The sequence below is a fragment of the Petaurus breviceps genome, unplaced genomic scaffold (assembly GCF_028583685.1).
Source record: "Petaurus breviceps papuanus isolate PSGF00001 unplaced genomic scaffold, PetGlider_PUasm1.0 328, whole genome shotgun sequence".
Classification (NCBI taxonomy): Eukaryota; Metazoa; Chordata; class Mammalia; order Diprotodontia; family Petauridae; genus Petaurus; species Petaurus breviceps.
Genome location: NW_027186094.1, coordinates 433,190 through 448,295, shown reverse-complemented (window position 1 = coordinate 448,295; position 15,106 = coordinate 433,190). Strand labels below are relative to the sequence as shown.

The 15,106-nt window shown below is 37.2% G+C and overlaps 1 protein-coding gene across 1 annotated transcript in view; it reads right to left on the bottom strand.

Moving 5' to 3' along the window:
- LOC138167918 (vomeronasal type-2 receptor 26-like) overlaps window positions 1-15,106 on the bottom strand; it is a 40,599-nt gene that overhangs the window by 6,122 nt on the left and 19,371 nt on the right. Inside the window, 1 exon segment of the mRNA XM_069096887.1 lies at window positions 1,794-2,018. Within this exon segment, the coding sequence (XP_068952988.1) occupies window positions 1,794-2,018 (225 nt within the window).

The window sequence follows — 15,106 nt, the reverse complement described above, 5'->3', positions numbered from 1 at the left end:
TGCTTAGGGGCGGCCAGGTGGCTCAGCGAGTAAGAGCACCGGCTCCAATGTTGGGATGACCTGGGGATCGAATCTGGGCTCAGACACTCAGCACCACACCCAGAAATAACTGGCCGTGTCACCTTGAGCAAGTTACTTAACCCTGATTGCTTAAAAACAAAAAGGATTATGAATATAATGTTAATGTTTCTCACCAAAAGTGAGTCACAAAAATGGATTGAAAGAGAAACAAATTCATTCTGTGTGCTCCCATCCAGCTTCCTAGCCTTTCAGGGTTGAAGGACCAAAAGAATGAAGTGATAGTTAAAGACAGAATACAAAGTACCAGAAAAGTCCTTCAGAAAAACAACCTATTCTGAAACTCTCAGACGCTCAGTCATTTGGGAGTATAAAAGTCAAGCCATTTTTCATCTCTACAGGGAACAAACTCTGGAGCATTCAATATCATTTTTTCCTTGGATGAATCTCAACCGATGCTTTCCTCTAGTTCACATGGGTGCAGGACAGTTGAAAAAAGACCAGATTTGGAAGTCTCATGGATAAGTCACTATCTTTCTGACGCTCAGTTACTTCATGTATCAAATGGAGAGGGTGGACTAGGTGTTAATTAAATTTCCTACCTGGAGGCACAGCATGGATTGCATAGTGAAGGTAAATAATCCCCTTAGGTCTTCAAAATCCACACACCAATATACCCCCAACAACTTTAAAATGATGCATCAAAAGAAATTCTGGAGTTGAGAAACTACCCAAAAAAAGAGTGAAACAGTAAAATCATTATTGAGGCACAAAGCCTCCATGCAAACCAACAGCAGGGCCTCAAGCACATTCCAATCTGTGCCAGGCACTTGGCAAGTTCTCCACCTATAGATAAGTAGGGAGTCAAACATCGGGTCAGAATGAGATGACAAGAGCCTCTTAGCTTGCACCAGGTGCAGGACTTTGTCACATTGCCCAGAATAACTTACCTAGGAAAACTAAGTTTAGTCCTAAAAGAAAAAAAAAACAGATCCTTAAGGAAATAGAGGCCTACAAAGTATTACTTGTGAAAAGATTAGAGCAGTATAGAAACTCTGAGTGTAAATATGAGTCAAAAGAAGCACAAAAAGTAAACAGAAATCAACAGTGATAATAATCTAAGCATAAGCAGCTTACATTCTAATGTGGGGAGATAATGCATGTGTTACCTCTGAACCTTATCGTTAGGGGTCATGCCAATGCCTGGGAGTTTATCTGTTTGCTTTGATGATCTTAAGAGAAGAATGGAAAAACGTGAAGAACACACTGGGTAAGGAAAGAAATGGAAGGTTAGAGGAAATTATCTCACATAATTAGCATGAACAAGAAGATAGCTATACAAACAAGGAATAGGGGTGGGGAGAGGCTGACATTGAAACTTCATATTTTAAAATTAGCTATTAGATGTCTTCTATTCATAAATATATGCAATGCTGTAGCTATTCAGTCATTTTTGAATCCTATCTGATTCTTCATCCACTTATTTGGGGTTTTCCTGGCAGATATATTGAAGTGGTTGGCCATTTCCTTCTGGCTCATTTTACAGATGAGCTATTGAGGCAAACAGGGTTAAATGACTTGCCTGGGGTCACACAGCTAGTAAGTGCAAAAGGTTAGATGTGAACTCCAGAAGATGAGTATTCCTGACTGCAGGCCTGGTATTCTATCCACTTTGTCACCTAGATGCCCCTATATGGAATGTAGAGTAAACCAAATAGGGCAAGAATTATACCTTTAATTAGAAACATAAAGGTCACATTTAAAATGTCTCTGACCTTTGAACCGAACCAGCCCCACACTATGGCATCCTCACAGATGGTGAAATCTTGACCACGGGGAGCCTCAGGGACAAACTGCCCCACTTTCACCAGAGTTTCATTGTCATTAAAGACCACATAGTTCATAATGGCATAATGAGCTTCTGATCTTCTGTTCTCATCTACAAACACCTGGTCACCAGCACTGTTGTTAAATTCAGTGTTCTTTAGGAAGGAGTGCAGCTGAAAGGGAAGAGAAATCCTCATCACTGGGTGGTACCTGAGGGAAGGGATCCCTTACATGTGGGACACTGGGACTATTTCGTAGTCTTATGGAATGTTGTAATTTTACTTAGAGATGGGATCAAATCTGACTTTATCCTGGGATACAGAGAAAGAAACCTCTGGAACCCACTGTTACCTCCTCACTGCTCAAAATTTCAGTTTTACTCTCAACTCCTCACTATCTCTCATCCCTTTCTTCTAAACTATTGCCAAGGGCTGTTGGTTTTGTTTTTGAAAGTCCCCTATTTCATTGAATGTCCATATTTTCCCCTGAAATATTATGCTCAGTTTTGCTCTGTAGGTGATTATTGGTTGTAATCCTAGCTCCTTTGACCTCCAGAATATCAAACTCCAAGCCCTTCAGTCCAATGTAGAAGCTGCCAGATCTTGTGTTATCCTGATTGTGTTTCCACAATACTCAAATTGTTTCTTCCTTAACTACTTGTAACATTTTCGCCTTGATCTGGGAACTCTGGAATTTGACTATAATATTCCTAGGAGTTTTCTTTTGGGGATCTTTTTCAAGAGGCAATTGGAAAATTCTTTCAATTTCTATATTACCCTCTGGTTCTAGAATATCAGGGCAATTTTCCTCGATAATTTCCTGAACAATAATGTCTAGGATCTTTTTTTGAACATGGCTTTCAGGTAGTCCAATAATTTTTAAATTATCTATCCTGGATCTATTTTCCATGTCAGTTGTTTTTCGTTGGTTTGCATTTGTTATATAATATCTTGATTTCTCATGAAGTCTTTAGCTTTCATTTGCTCTAATCAAATTTTGAAGGCATTTTTTTCAGTGAGCTTTTGAAATTCCTTTTCCATCTGGCCAATTCTGCTTTTTAAGGCATTCCTCTCCTCACTGTTTTGTGGACATCTTTTGCCATTTGAATTCATCTATTTGTTAAGGTGTTATTTTCTTCAGTCAGGCAGTTGACTTATTTTTCATTATTTTCTTGCATCATTCTCATTTCTCTTCCCAATTTTTCCTCTACTTCTCTTACTTGGTTTTCAAAATCCTTCTTGAGGTCTTCCATGACCTGCAACCAGTTCATATTTTTCTTGGAGGCTTCTGATGTAGTAATTTTGATTTTGTTGTCTTCTTCTGGTTCTATCTTTTGATCCTTTGTCCCCCCCCCCAAAAAAAAAAGGTTCTAAAATCTGTGCTTCTTCTGTTTGCTCATCTTGCCAGTCAATTACTTGACTTTTGAGCTCTTTGCCATGGTAGAACTTCCAGGGTATAGAGTGTTGTGTCCCAAATTTCTGGGGTTTTGTGCAGCTGTTGTCAGAACTTCTTCCAGGCACCTGCCTCAGAACTGTGAGGAGGACTTTCTCTCTACAACCTCAACAAGCCCTGCCATGACAACACTCCTTACCCCAGGACCACCACCTAAGACTGTGACTCAGATCCAAGCAGGGCAAAGCAAGAGAATCCTGCCTCAACACCAGTAAAGAGATTTCTGTAATTTCCCTCTGTAAAGTCATTTGGTCCCCCTAGAATGCTGTCGGAAGCAGCCACAGTGGCACAAGTTGCAATTGCCACCACCTCTGTCACCCTGGGAGGGATAGGGGCCAGATTGTGCTCTTCTCTCACACAGGATCAAGTGTTCTCCACTTACCTTTTACTTTCTTTTTGGTATTTATGGGTTGAGAAGTCTGGAAACTGCCACAGCTGCCAGTGATTCACTCTCCTGAAGTCTGCTCCAGCCAGTCTGGCTTGCTGGTCTGTGCTGACATGGTTCACACAGGAATGCACTCTACTCCCAGCCCAGTGGGATAGGCCCTTACTGTTGGCATGCCAGACTGTCTTCAGTGGGAGATTTGTTTCTTTCTGATACTTTGTGAGTTCTGTAGCTCTAAAATTTGTTTAGAGTTATATTTTACACATATTGGAGGTTGTTGGAGTGGGAGCTCAAGCAAGTTCCTGCTTTTACCCTGACATCTTGGCTCTGCCCCCAGATTTAATTTTTGCAACACCTCTCAAATACACCCCCTCCTTTTCTCTAATACTGGCAAAACCTCAGAACCCCATACATGGAAAATAGCAATAGCAGAGTGAGTCTCTGGCCAGAAGCCTGTCCTCCATTTAGCCTTGAAAGTTGTATTTTCTAAAATGCAGGTGTGACCATATACTCCAATGCTCAATAAACTCTAGTGGCTCTCTGTCATCTCCAGGATGAAATTCACAACGTTCCATGTACTAGAGTCCCACTTCCTCATTCACACACCTTCCCACTCTTCTTTTCTTAGTCTTTTCTTTATTTATTTTTAGTTTTCAACATTCATTGCCACAAAATTTTGAGTTCCAAATTTTCTCCCCATATCTCCCCTCCCCCCATCCCCAGGTGGCATACATTTTGATTCCCTGCCCCCATTTGTCCTCCCTTCTGTCACCACATCCCACCTCTTTTATCCCCTATCCCCCGACTTTATGAAAAGCAAGATAGATTTCCATACCCCATTGACTGTATATCTGCTTTGCCAGTTGCATGTAAAAACAATTTTTAACATTTGCTTTTAAAACTTTAAGTTCCAAATTCTTTCCCTTCTTTCCTCCCCACACACTCTAATTGAGAAAACAAGCAATTCAATATAGGCTATACATATGTAGTAGGTATGCAAAACACTTCCATAATAGTAAGGCTGTGAAAGTCTAACTATATTTCCCTCCATTCTATCCTGCCCCCTATTTATTCCATTTTCTCCTTTGACCCTGTCCATTTTCAAAAGTATTTGCTTCTGGCTACCTCCTCCTCCAATCTGCCCTCCTTTCTATAATTCTTCCCCTTATCCACTTCCCCTCTACTTTCCTGTAGGGTAAGATACCCAACTAAGTGTGTATATTATTCCCTCCTTAAGCCAAATCCAATGAGAGTAAGCATCACTCATTCTCTTTCACTTCCTTCCTCTTCCCCTCTATTATAAAAGGGTTGTTTTTTGCCTCTTTTATGGGAGGTAATTGACCCCATTCTACCTCTCCTTTTTTCCTTCTCCCAATATATTTCTCACTCACACCTTGTTTTTCTTTTTGAGATATCATGCTTACATATTCATTTCACCCTGTGCCCAATATCTATATGTATACATGCATATATACAAACATATGCACATATATTTATATGTGTGTATGTAGATATATGTATGTATATCTATATATACAAAATCTGTATCTATATGTGTATGTGCGTGTGTATTCCCTCCAACTACCCTAATACTGAGAAAGGTATCATGAGTTACAAATATCATCTTTCCATTTAAGAATGTAAAGATTTCAACCCTAATAAGTCCCTTATGATTTTCCTTTCCTGTTTACCTTTTCATGCTTCTCCTGATTCTTGTATTTGAAAGTGAAATTTTCTATTTAACTTTGGTCTTTTTATCAAGAATGCTTGAAAGTCCTCTATTGCATTAAATATTATTTTTCCCCTGAAGGATTATACTCAGTTTTGCTGGGTAGGTAATTCTTGGTTTTAATTTTGGTTCCTTTGACCTACAGAATATGTTATGCCAGTGCTCCTGATCCCTTAATGTAGAAGCTGTTAGATATTGTGTTATCCTTACTATATTTCCACAAGACTTGAACTGTTTCTGACTGCTTGCAATATTTTCTCCTTGACCTGGGAACTCTGGAATTTGACTACAATATTCCTAGAAGTTTTCCTTTTGGGGTTTTTTCAAGAAGTGACTGATGGATTTCTATTTTCCCTCTGGTTCTAGAATATCAGGGCAGTTTTCTTTGAAAATTTCTTATTTTATTTTATTTTATTTTAATTAATTTGTTTGGCTTTGATAATTTCTTAAAAGATGATGTCTAGGCTTTTTATTTTTTCCTCATGACTTTCAGGCGTTCCAATAATTTTAAAATCACCTCTCTTGGATCTGTTTTCCAGGTCAGTGGTTTTTCAATGAGATATATCACTTTGTCTTCTATTTTTTCCATCCTTTTTTAAATTTTGTTCTTTCTGGATTCCTCATAAATTCATTAGTTTCCATTTGCTCCATTCTAATTTTTAAGGAATAATTTTCTTCAGTGAACTTTTGGATATCTTTTTTCTGTTTGATCAAGTCTGCTTTTGAAGGCATTCTTCTCCTTATTGGCTTTTTAGCTCTCTTTTGCCATTTACATTATTCTATTTTTTAAGGTATTATTTTCTTCAGTATTTTTTAGGTCTCCTTCAGCAAGCTGAAGACTTGTTTTTCATGATTTTCTTGCATCAACCTCATTTCTCTTCCCAATTTTTCCTCTACTTCTCCTCCTTGATTTTTAAAATCCTTTTTGCATTCTTTTATGGCCTGAAACCAATTTATATTTTTCCTGGAGGCTTTTGACATAGGATCTTTGGCTTTGTTGTCTTCTTTTTTTTTTAAAGCAATCAGGGTTAAGTAACTTGCTCAAGGTTACACGGCCAGGTGTTTCTGGGTGGGTAATAAGTGTCTGAGCCCGGATTCGATCCACATGCCATCCCAACACTGGAGCCAGTGCTCTTACTCGCTGAGCTACCTGGCCACCCCGACTTTGTTATCTTCTTCTGGTTGTGTGCATTGATCTTCTTTGTTGACAAAGTAATATTCTATACTTTGAGTTTTTTTTCACTGTTTATTCATTTTCCCAGCCAAATACTTGACTTTTTAACTCTTTGTAAAGGTATGACTTTGCTTCCAGTGGGAGTGGTGGGAGTGGGTGTACTCTCCCAAGCTTCAGGGGTTTTGTGCAGATGTTTTTAAAGATACTTCTAGGGTCCTATAAATTTTCATCCTTTCCAAGGTGATATGATCATAGGAGAGGTGTTTACTCCTTTCCTGGCATGTACTCTGGTTTGTGAGTGACCACAAGAACTCCTTTTCTACCTTGGAATTTTGAGAACGGTTCCCCCTCCTGCAACCACAATCTCTGCCACACCAAAGACACTGCTCAACCAGGACCATCACTCAGGACTTAAACCCAGATTTAAGCAGGGAAGAGTAAGAGAGTCCTGCCTCAGCTCCAAAGAGATCCTTGCAATCCCCCTCTGATCTGACTCAATCCCTATATCATCTGTGGACTGGGAGCTCCAGAAGTAGCCACTGCTGTTGCTGCCTCCACTGCCACTGTTGCCACTACTGTCACCTTTGCTGCCTTGGGGTGGGACCATGCTCCTCTTTCACCTAGGTCCAACAGAGTTTTCCCACTGACCTTTGATGCTGTCTTTGGCATTTGTAAGCCAAAACGTCTGGAAACTACCATAGTTGCCAGTAATTCAGTCCCCTGAGGCCTACTCCAGATCATCTATGCTAGTATAGCTCATGATGGACTCTGCTCCCAACCCTGTGTGATAGAGCCTTACTGTTGGCCTTCCAGGCCATCTTGGCTAGAGATTTGTTTCAGTCCATCATTTTGTGGGTTCTGCAGTTCTAAACTTTGTTTACAGTCATTTTTCATAGGTAATTAGAGAGTGTTTTGGTAGAGATCAAGCAAGTCCCTGCTTTTACTCCTCCATCTTGGCTTCACCCTCCCTTTCCACTCTTCTCTAACTTTACCTCACTCCTCCCTGCCTACTCTTCAATACATTGATTTTGGCCTCATTGCTGTTCCATGAACAAGACACTGCATCACTTGGCCCCAACTGACACTTCCTTGACTTATAGTCTCAGAGAGTAGCCCAGGGCACTGACAGATTATGATTTGTCCCAGGTCACACAGTTACTATGTGTGTAAGGTGGATCTTAACCCCAAGGCTCCCTGTCTTGGAGGTCAGCTCTCTATCTGCTATACCATGCTACTTTTGAGCTGAACTTAACTGCGTATAAATTATATCTTTCAGTAGTGTTGGTATTCAGAAATTCTTCCACTACTGTGATGCTCATTAACTGATTTATGCACAAGAAACAAACATTCAAAGCCACAAACTAAAATCCTTATGATAATTTAGATATTCAGGGGACACTGAAATATAAGCACATGTTGCTGTAAAGTATTTTATTTACAATAGAATTCAATGTGTTACAAATAGTGTGATGTAGAAAAAAAAAGACTAGGTTTGAAATTTAAAGTGACTTTCAAAAATAAGCTAATATCAACTTCAGAAAAAATTATAGATTATAATTTTATAGAAGTAATTAAAATCTCTTAAGTTTAACCAAATAAGCAATATCTAATAATTCTTGGCATACAGGAATAAGATGATTAAAAATGCCTAACATGGGAACTAAGTGAAATCAAGGACTCACCTTCAAAACTCTCCTTCAAACTCCTTCCAATGCCTTTTGAAAAGTGACTTTCAACAATTTCTAAAGTGGAAGAACCCACAAAGAGACACCGTGAAGCAGATGTCCATCCCAAGACAAGCTGGAAGGTTGACAGGAATGGTCTGTTGCACCCAACTGAGAAAGGATGGCAGTTTAGTGTGGGTTATGCCAGTTCAGACCCAGCCACAGAACAACCAGAGTAATTGTTGGGGCACTGAATCACTGGCAGCACTGGTGGTTTCCAGATTTCTCAGTCCTCAGATGCCAGAGACAATTTAGAAAATCAGCAGGAGGGCGTCTGTTGGAACTGAGTGAGAAAGAGTCACAGTCCAGTGCAGGGCATGCCAATATAGCATTGGCCCCAGAAAACCAGAAGAATGCCTGGGGAGTAACTGAACTAGAAGCAGCAGCAGCAGGGTCTGCTCCTGGAACTATCAGCCCACAGAAGGAACTGTGAAAATCACCTAGTTTGACTTCCAGGACCCAAGATGACAGAGCAAGCAATAAGAATTGGGCAAGTAGAAGTTAATACCTCTATGAGACATCAAAAATCAGTGAAACAAGTGGTGGCCAGGTGGCTCAGCGAGTAAGAGCACCAGCCCCAGTGTTGGGATGACCTGGGGATCGAATCCAGGCTGATACTTAGCACCACACCCAGAAATAACTGGCCATGTAACCTTGAGCAAGTTACTTAAACCCAATTGCCTTTAAAAAATCAGTGAAACAAAATCAAAAGAATTTTAAAAATAAAACAAAATGCAAAATACCTCTTTGGAAAAACAGCTGACCTGGAAAACAGATCCAGGAAGAATAATTTAAAAATTATTGGTCTACCTGAAAACCATGATAAAAAAAAAAAGTCTGAACAGCATCCTTCAAGAAATCAAGAAAACTGCCCCGAGGTCCTAGAACCAGATGGTAAAATAGTCATTGAAAGAATCCACCAATGGGGGCAGCTAGGTGATGCAGTGAATAGAGCACTGGCCCTGGAGTCAAGAGAACCTGAGTTCAAAACCGGACTTAGACACTTAACACAAAAACTAACTGTGTGACTTTGGGCAAGTCACTTAACCCCAATTGCCCTCCAAAAAGCAAAAAAAAAAAAGAAAGAAAGAATCCACCAATAACCTCCTGAAAAAGATCCCAAATTGAAAATTCAAAGGAATATTATAGCCAAATTAAAGAATTATCAGGTTAATGACAAAATACTGCAATGATCCAGAAATGAACAATCCAAATATCATGGAAACACAGTCAGGATCATTCAGGACATTGAAACTTCTGCTTTAATGGATTGGAGGGCTTGGAATATGCTATTCCAGCAGGCAAAGGAACTTGGATTATAATCGAGGATTAACTAACCAGCAAAAATGATCATAATCTTTCAAAGGAGAAGATGGACATTCAATGATATAGGGGACTTCCTACATTTCCTGATGAAAACTACCAGAACACAATAGAAAATTTTGATCTTTAAACACAATACTCAAGAGAGGCATAAAAAGTTAAACAGGAAAGGAAATAAAATGTTGTTCAATAAGGGCAAACCATTTAAATCCCTAAATGGGAAGGAGATATTTATAATTCTTGAGAATTGTATCTTTATTATAACATTTAGAAGGGATACACATAAACAGAGAGGGTAGGTTTAAGTTAACTTTGATGTGATGATAAAAACAAAAACTAAATAAGTGGTGAAAAGGGATTGTACTGGTAGAAGAGGAAAGTAGGCAGAAAAGCTTAAATTACATCGCATGCGGAGGCACAAAGATATATTACAGTAGAGGGAAAGAAAAGAGGGAGATGAGCTTTGTTTGAACCTCACTGTCATCAGATTTGACTCAAGAAGGGAATAACATGGTATTTGGTATAGAAATCTAACTTTCCCTTTTGGTAGCAGGAGTGGAAAAGGGAAAAAAAAAACATTGGGGGTAGATAGAAGGGAGGGAAAAAGTAGTATGGAAAAGGGAAAGAAAAGGGAGGCGGCTGATAGAAGAGGTCAAACTGAGGTCAAAAGCACAACTCTAGTGAGAAGGAAAAGGGAGAAAGGAGAAAGAAAAGCATAAATGGAGAGTGGGGAAATAGGGTGGAGAGAAAGACACAGATAGCAATCATAAATCTGAATGGGAATGGGATGAACTCTTCCATAAAATAGAAGTGGATGGCAGAACGGATTAATAATTCTACAAAATGGGATGGCTATGTGGGACAGTGAGTAAGAGCACCGGCTCTGGAGTTGGGAGGACCCGGGATCGATTCTGGCCTCAGATATTTAACACCCACACACACACACACACACAAACTAGCCATGTAACCTTGGGCAAGTTACTTAATCCCAAATGCTTTAAAAAAAATAATTCTACAAAGTGTTGCTCACAAGACTCACATCTGAAACACGGGGATACACCCTGGGTAAAGTAAAAAACTGGAATACAATATATTATGCTTAATCTAAATTGGAAATAAAAAGAAGAGGTAGAAATCCTGATTTTAGACAAAACAAAAGTAAGAATAGAGCAAATTAAAAGGGATAAAGGGGAAAAAGGACATCCTGCTCAAAAGCATCATAGACCATAAAGTAATATCATTAAACATATATGCACCAAGTTGTATAACATCCAAATTCTTAGAAAAGAAGCTAAAGGAGCACAGGAAGAAATAGAGAGCAAAACTATACTAGTGGGGCACCACAATCTCCCCCTCTCTGAACCAGATAAATCTAACCCCAAAATAAACAAAAAATAAGATATGGACGTGAATGGAATTTTAGAGAAGTTTCCTTTGGCAGAATTCTGGAGAAAATTGAATGGGAATAGAAAGGAATATTCCTTTTTCTCAACAGTATATGGTACCTACACAAAAATTAATCATGTGCTATGACATAAAAACCTCACAATCCAATGCAGAAAGGAAAGGAATATTCCTTTTTCTCAACAGTATATGGTACCTACACAAAAATTAATCATGTGCTATGACATAAAAACCTCACGATCCAATGCAGAAAGGCAGATATAGTAAATGTATCTTCTTCAGATAATGATGTAATAAATGCTATATGTACTAAAAGACTATGGAATGGTAGACTAAAAATTAATTGGAAAATAAATAATCTAATCCTAAAGAACAAGGGGGGCAAGCAACACATCATAGGAACAATCAATAACATTATCCAAAAGAATGACATTAATAAGACAACATAGCAAAACTTAATGGGATACAGTAAACATAGTTTTTAGGGAGAAGGTTTGTATCTTTAAATGCTTACATGAATAAAATAGAGAAATAAGAATTCAGTAAATTGAGCAATGAAAATAGAGAACAAATTTAGAATCCCCAATTAAATATCAAATTTAAAATACTGAAAACCAAAGAAGAGATTAATAAAATTAAAATTAAGAAAACTATTGAACTAGTAAATAAAACTAAGAGCTGATTTTATGAAACAAATAGATAAAACTTTGGGTAATTTCATTTAAAAAAGGAAGAAGGAAGCCAAATTATCAAAGTCAAAAATGAAAAAGGTGAATTTACCCCCAATAAAGAGGAAATTAAAACAATAATTAGGAGCGATTTTGCCCAACTGTGCGTAAATAAATCTGACAAACTTAATGAAATTTATGAATGCTTACATGCCCAGATTAACAGAAGGATATGCAAAATACTTAAATCACCCCATATCAGAAAAAGAAATTGAACAGGCCATCAATGAACCTCCTACAAAAAAATCTCCATGGCCAGATGGATTTGCAAGCAAATTCTACCAAACATATAAAGAACAGATTATTCTAGTACTATAAAAAGCATTTGGAAAAATGGGTGAAGAAGGAGTCCTACCAAATTCTTTCTATGATACAAATATGATGTTGATACCTATACTTAGAAGAGTCAAAACAGAGAAAGAAAATTATAAGCCAATTTTCTTAATGAAAATAGATGCAAAAAAATTAAATAAAATATTAGTAAAAAAAATTACAGCAGCTCATCATAAGAATAATACATTATGATGAGGTGAGATTTATTCCAGTAACACAGGGCTTGTTCCATACTAGGAAAACTATGAGCATAAATGATCACATCAACAACAAAACTAACAGAAACCATATGATTATCTAAATAGATGCAGCCATCTTTTTTTGACAAAATACAACACCCATTCTTATAAAAAACACGAGAGAGAATAGGAATGCATGAAGCCTTCCTTAAAATGATAAGTAGAATCTACCTAAAACCATCAGCAAGCATTATATGCAATGGTAATAAGCTAGAAATATTTTCAATAAGATCAAGGGTGAAACAAGGATATCCATTATCCTCACTGCTATTCAGTGTAGTACAAGAAATGTTAGCTGTAGCAATAAGAGAAGAAAAAGAAATTGAAGGAATGAGAATAGGTAAAGAAGAAACTAAGCTATCACTTTTTGTACATGATATGATGATATACTTAGAGAATCAAGAAAAAAGCTATTTGGAATAATAAACAACTTTAGCAAAGTTGGAAGATATAAAGATAGATTTCCATACTCAATTGAGAGTGTATGTTATTCCCTCTTTCTGCCAAATCTGATGAGAATAGGGTTCACTCATTCCCTCTCACATCCCCCCTCTTCCACTTCTGTAAGAGTTTTTTCTTACTCCTTTTATGTGAGATAATTTACTCCATTACACCTATCCTTTTCTCCTTCTCCCAGTACATTCTTCCCTCACCACTTAATTTTATTTTTAGATATCCCTTAATTTTAAACTTATCCTGTGTCATCTATGTATCTATCTACCTATGTGTGTATTTAGGGTTTTATATATCTAGATAGATAGATGGATGGATAGGTAGATGGATAGATACAAACACAAAAATCTACTTGTCTCATGAGTTACAAATATCATCTTTCCATGTAAGAATGTAAACAATTCAACTTTAATAAATCTGGAATGATTTCTCTGTCCTGTTTACCTATTCATAATTCTCTTAAATCTTCTTTGAAAGTCAAATTTTCAATTCAGCTCTGTCTTTTCATCAAGATTGCTAGAAAGTCCTCTATTTCATGGAATTTCCCTGAAGTATTATACTCAGTTTTGATGGGTAGATAATTCTTGGTTTTAATCCTAGCTCCTTTGGCCTCCAGAATATCATATTCCAAACCCTTTGATCCCTTAATGTAGAAGTAACTAAATCTTGTGTTATTCTAATTGTGTTTCCACAATAACTGAATTGTTTCTTTCTGACTGTTTGCCATATTTTCTCCTTGACCCCGGAACTCTGGAATTTGGCTACAATATTCCTAGGAGTTTTCCTTTTGTGATCTCTATCAGGAGGTGATTGGTGGATTCTTTCAATTTCTATATTCCCTTCTTGCTCTAGAATATCGGGGCAGTTTTCTTTGATAATTTCCCAAAAGATAATGTCTAGGCTTTTTTTTATCACAGCTTTCAGGTAGTATGATATTTTTTAAATTCTCTCTCCTGGAACTACTTTCCAGGTCAGTTGTTTTTTCCAGTGAGATATTTCACATTGTCTTCTATTTTTTCATTCTTTTGGTTTCATTTATACTTCCTTGATTTCTCAAAAAGTCATTAGCTTTCATTTGCTCCTTTCTATTTTTTATTTTTATTTCAGGCACCAGAACACAAAAATAGAAAAGAAAAAAAAAGAAACAAAAACATGCCATGAATTTAAATATTGGAACTTAAATACTAAGTAAGAAAGAAAAAAAGCACATGTTATGTACATAGCAGTACATAAGAAAGGATTCAAAATATGTAACAATAAATTTTCATTTTAAGAAAGCAGTATGATAAATAATACATGTTGTGTTGAAAACTGTCAATCTTTGCTTCCTTGTGAGTTTTCTTTTGTTCTTTTATGCATTTTTACTTTGTTCTTTTCTCCTTTCTACACTCCCAAAGTACAATGAAGTTTATGTATATTTCTCTATAGTTATAGATACATGCATACACATATACATATATGCACGCACATATAGATATATACTTTCCCAAAGATATTCTACTCCTGATATTTGTTTTTGTTTGTGCATATCTCTTGTTTCCTATCTGTCCTGCCTCCTCTGCTTTACTTCTACCCAATACCTTGCCACACTATTACTTGACTACCACCCTCCAAGTGTCCCTCCCCTAATCCACCCTTTCCCACAAATCTAAACACCTTTTTATAACTGACTTTTACCTATTACCTCTTTTTCCCCTGTAAAGATCCTTCCCTTGTCCTCTCCCCCCTCCCTATGTCCCTACCATTTTATTTCTTCTGAATTTAGAAGACATTTATACTCTTCTAAATATGTGTGTATTGTTCCATCTTAAACTCGTTCCCAATGAAAGTAAGTTACCAGAACCACCAGCCCTCCTCCCCTATCTAATTCCCTTATATCAATTCTTACCCTTGCACCTCATTTGCATAAAATAATTACTCTTTTTTAGTTGTTCCTAAATGGTTTTATTTTTTTAATTCCTATAATATTCAAGATTACTCCCTCAATCTTTCTTCTCAGCTACCCATTTTATTAGTAAGAATCATAAACATACATTTTACATATATTAAAAAGTAAAGTCTATCCTTATGAATCCCTTATAATCAGTCTTGGGTATGTACCTTATATTTCTCTTGGTTCTTGTATGTCAAATATTTTATTATGTTCAGAATTTTTTAACAAAGTCTTGAAAATCTGAGGGTTTATCAGATATCCATTTTTTTCATTCAGAATAATACTTAGTTTTTCAGGGTATGATAGTCGCAGTACTTTTTTTTTTTTTTTTTTGCTGTTTGGAGGGCAATTGGGGTTAAGTGACTTGCCCAAGGTCACATGGCT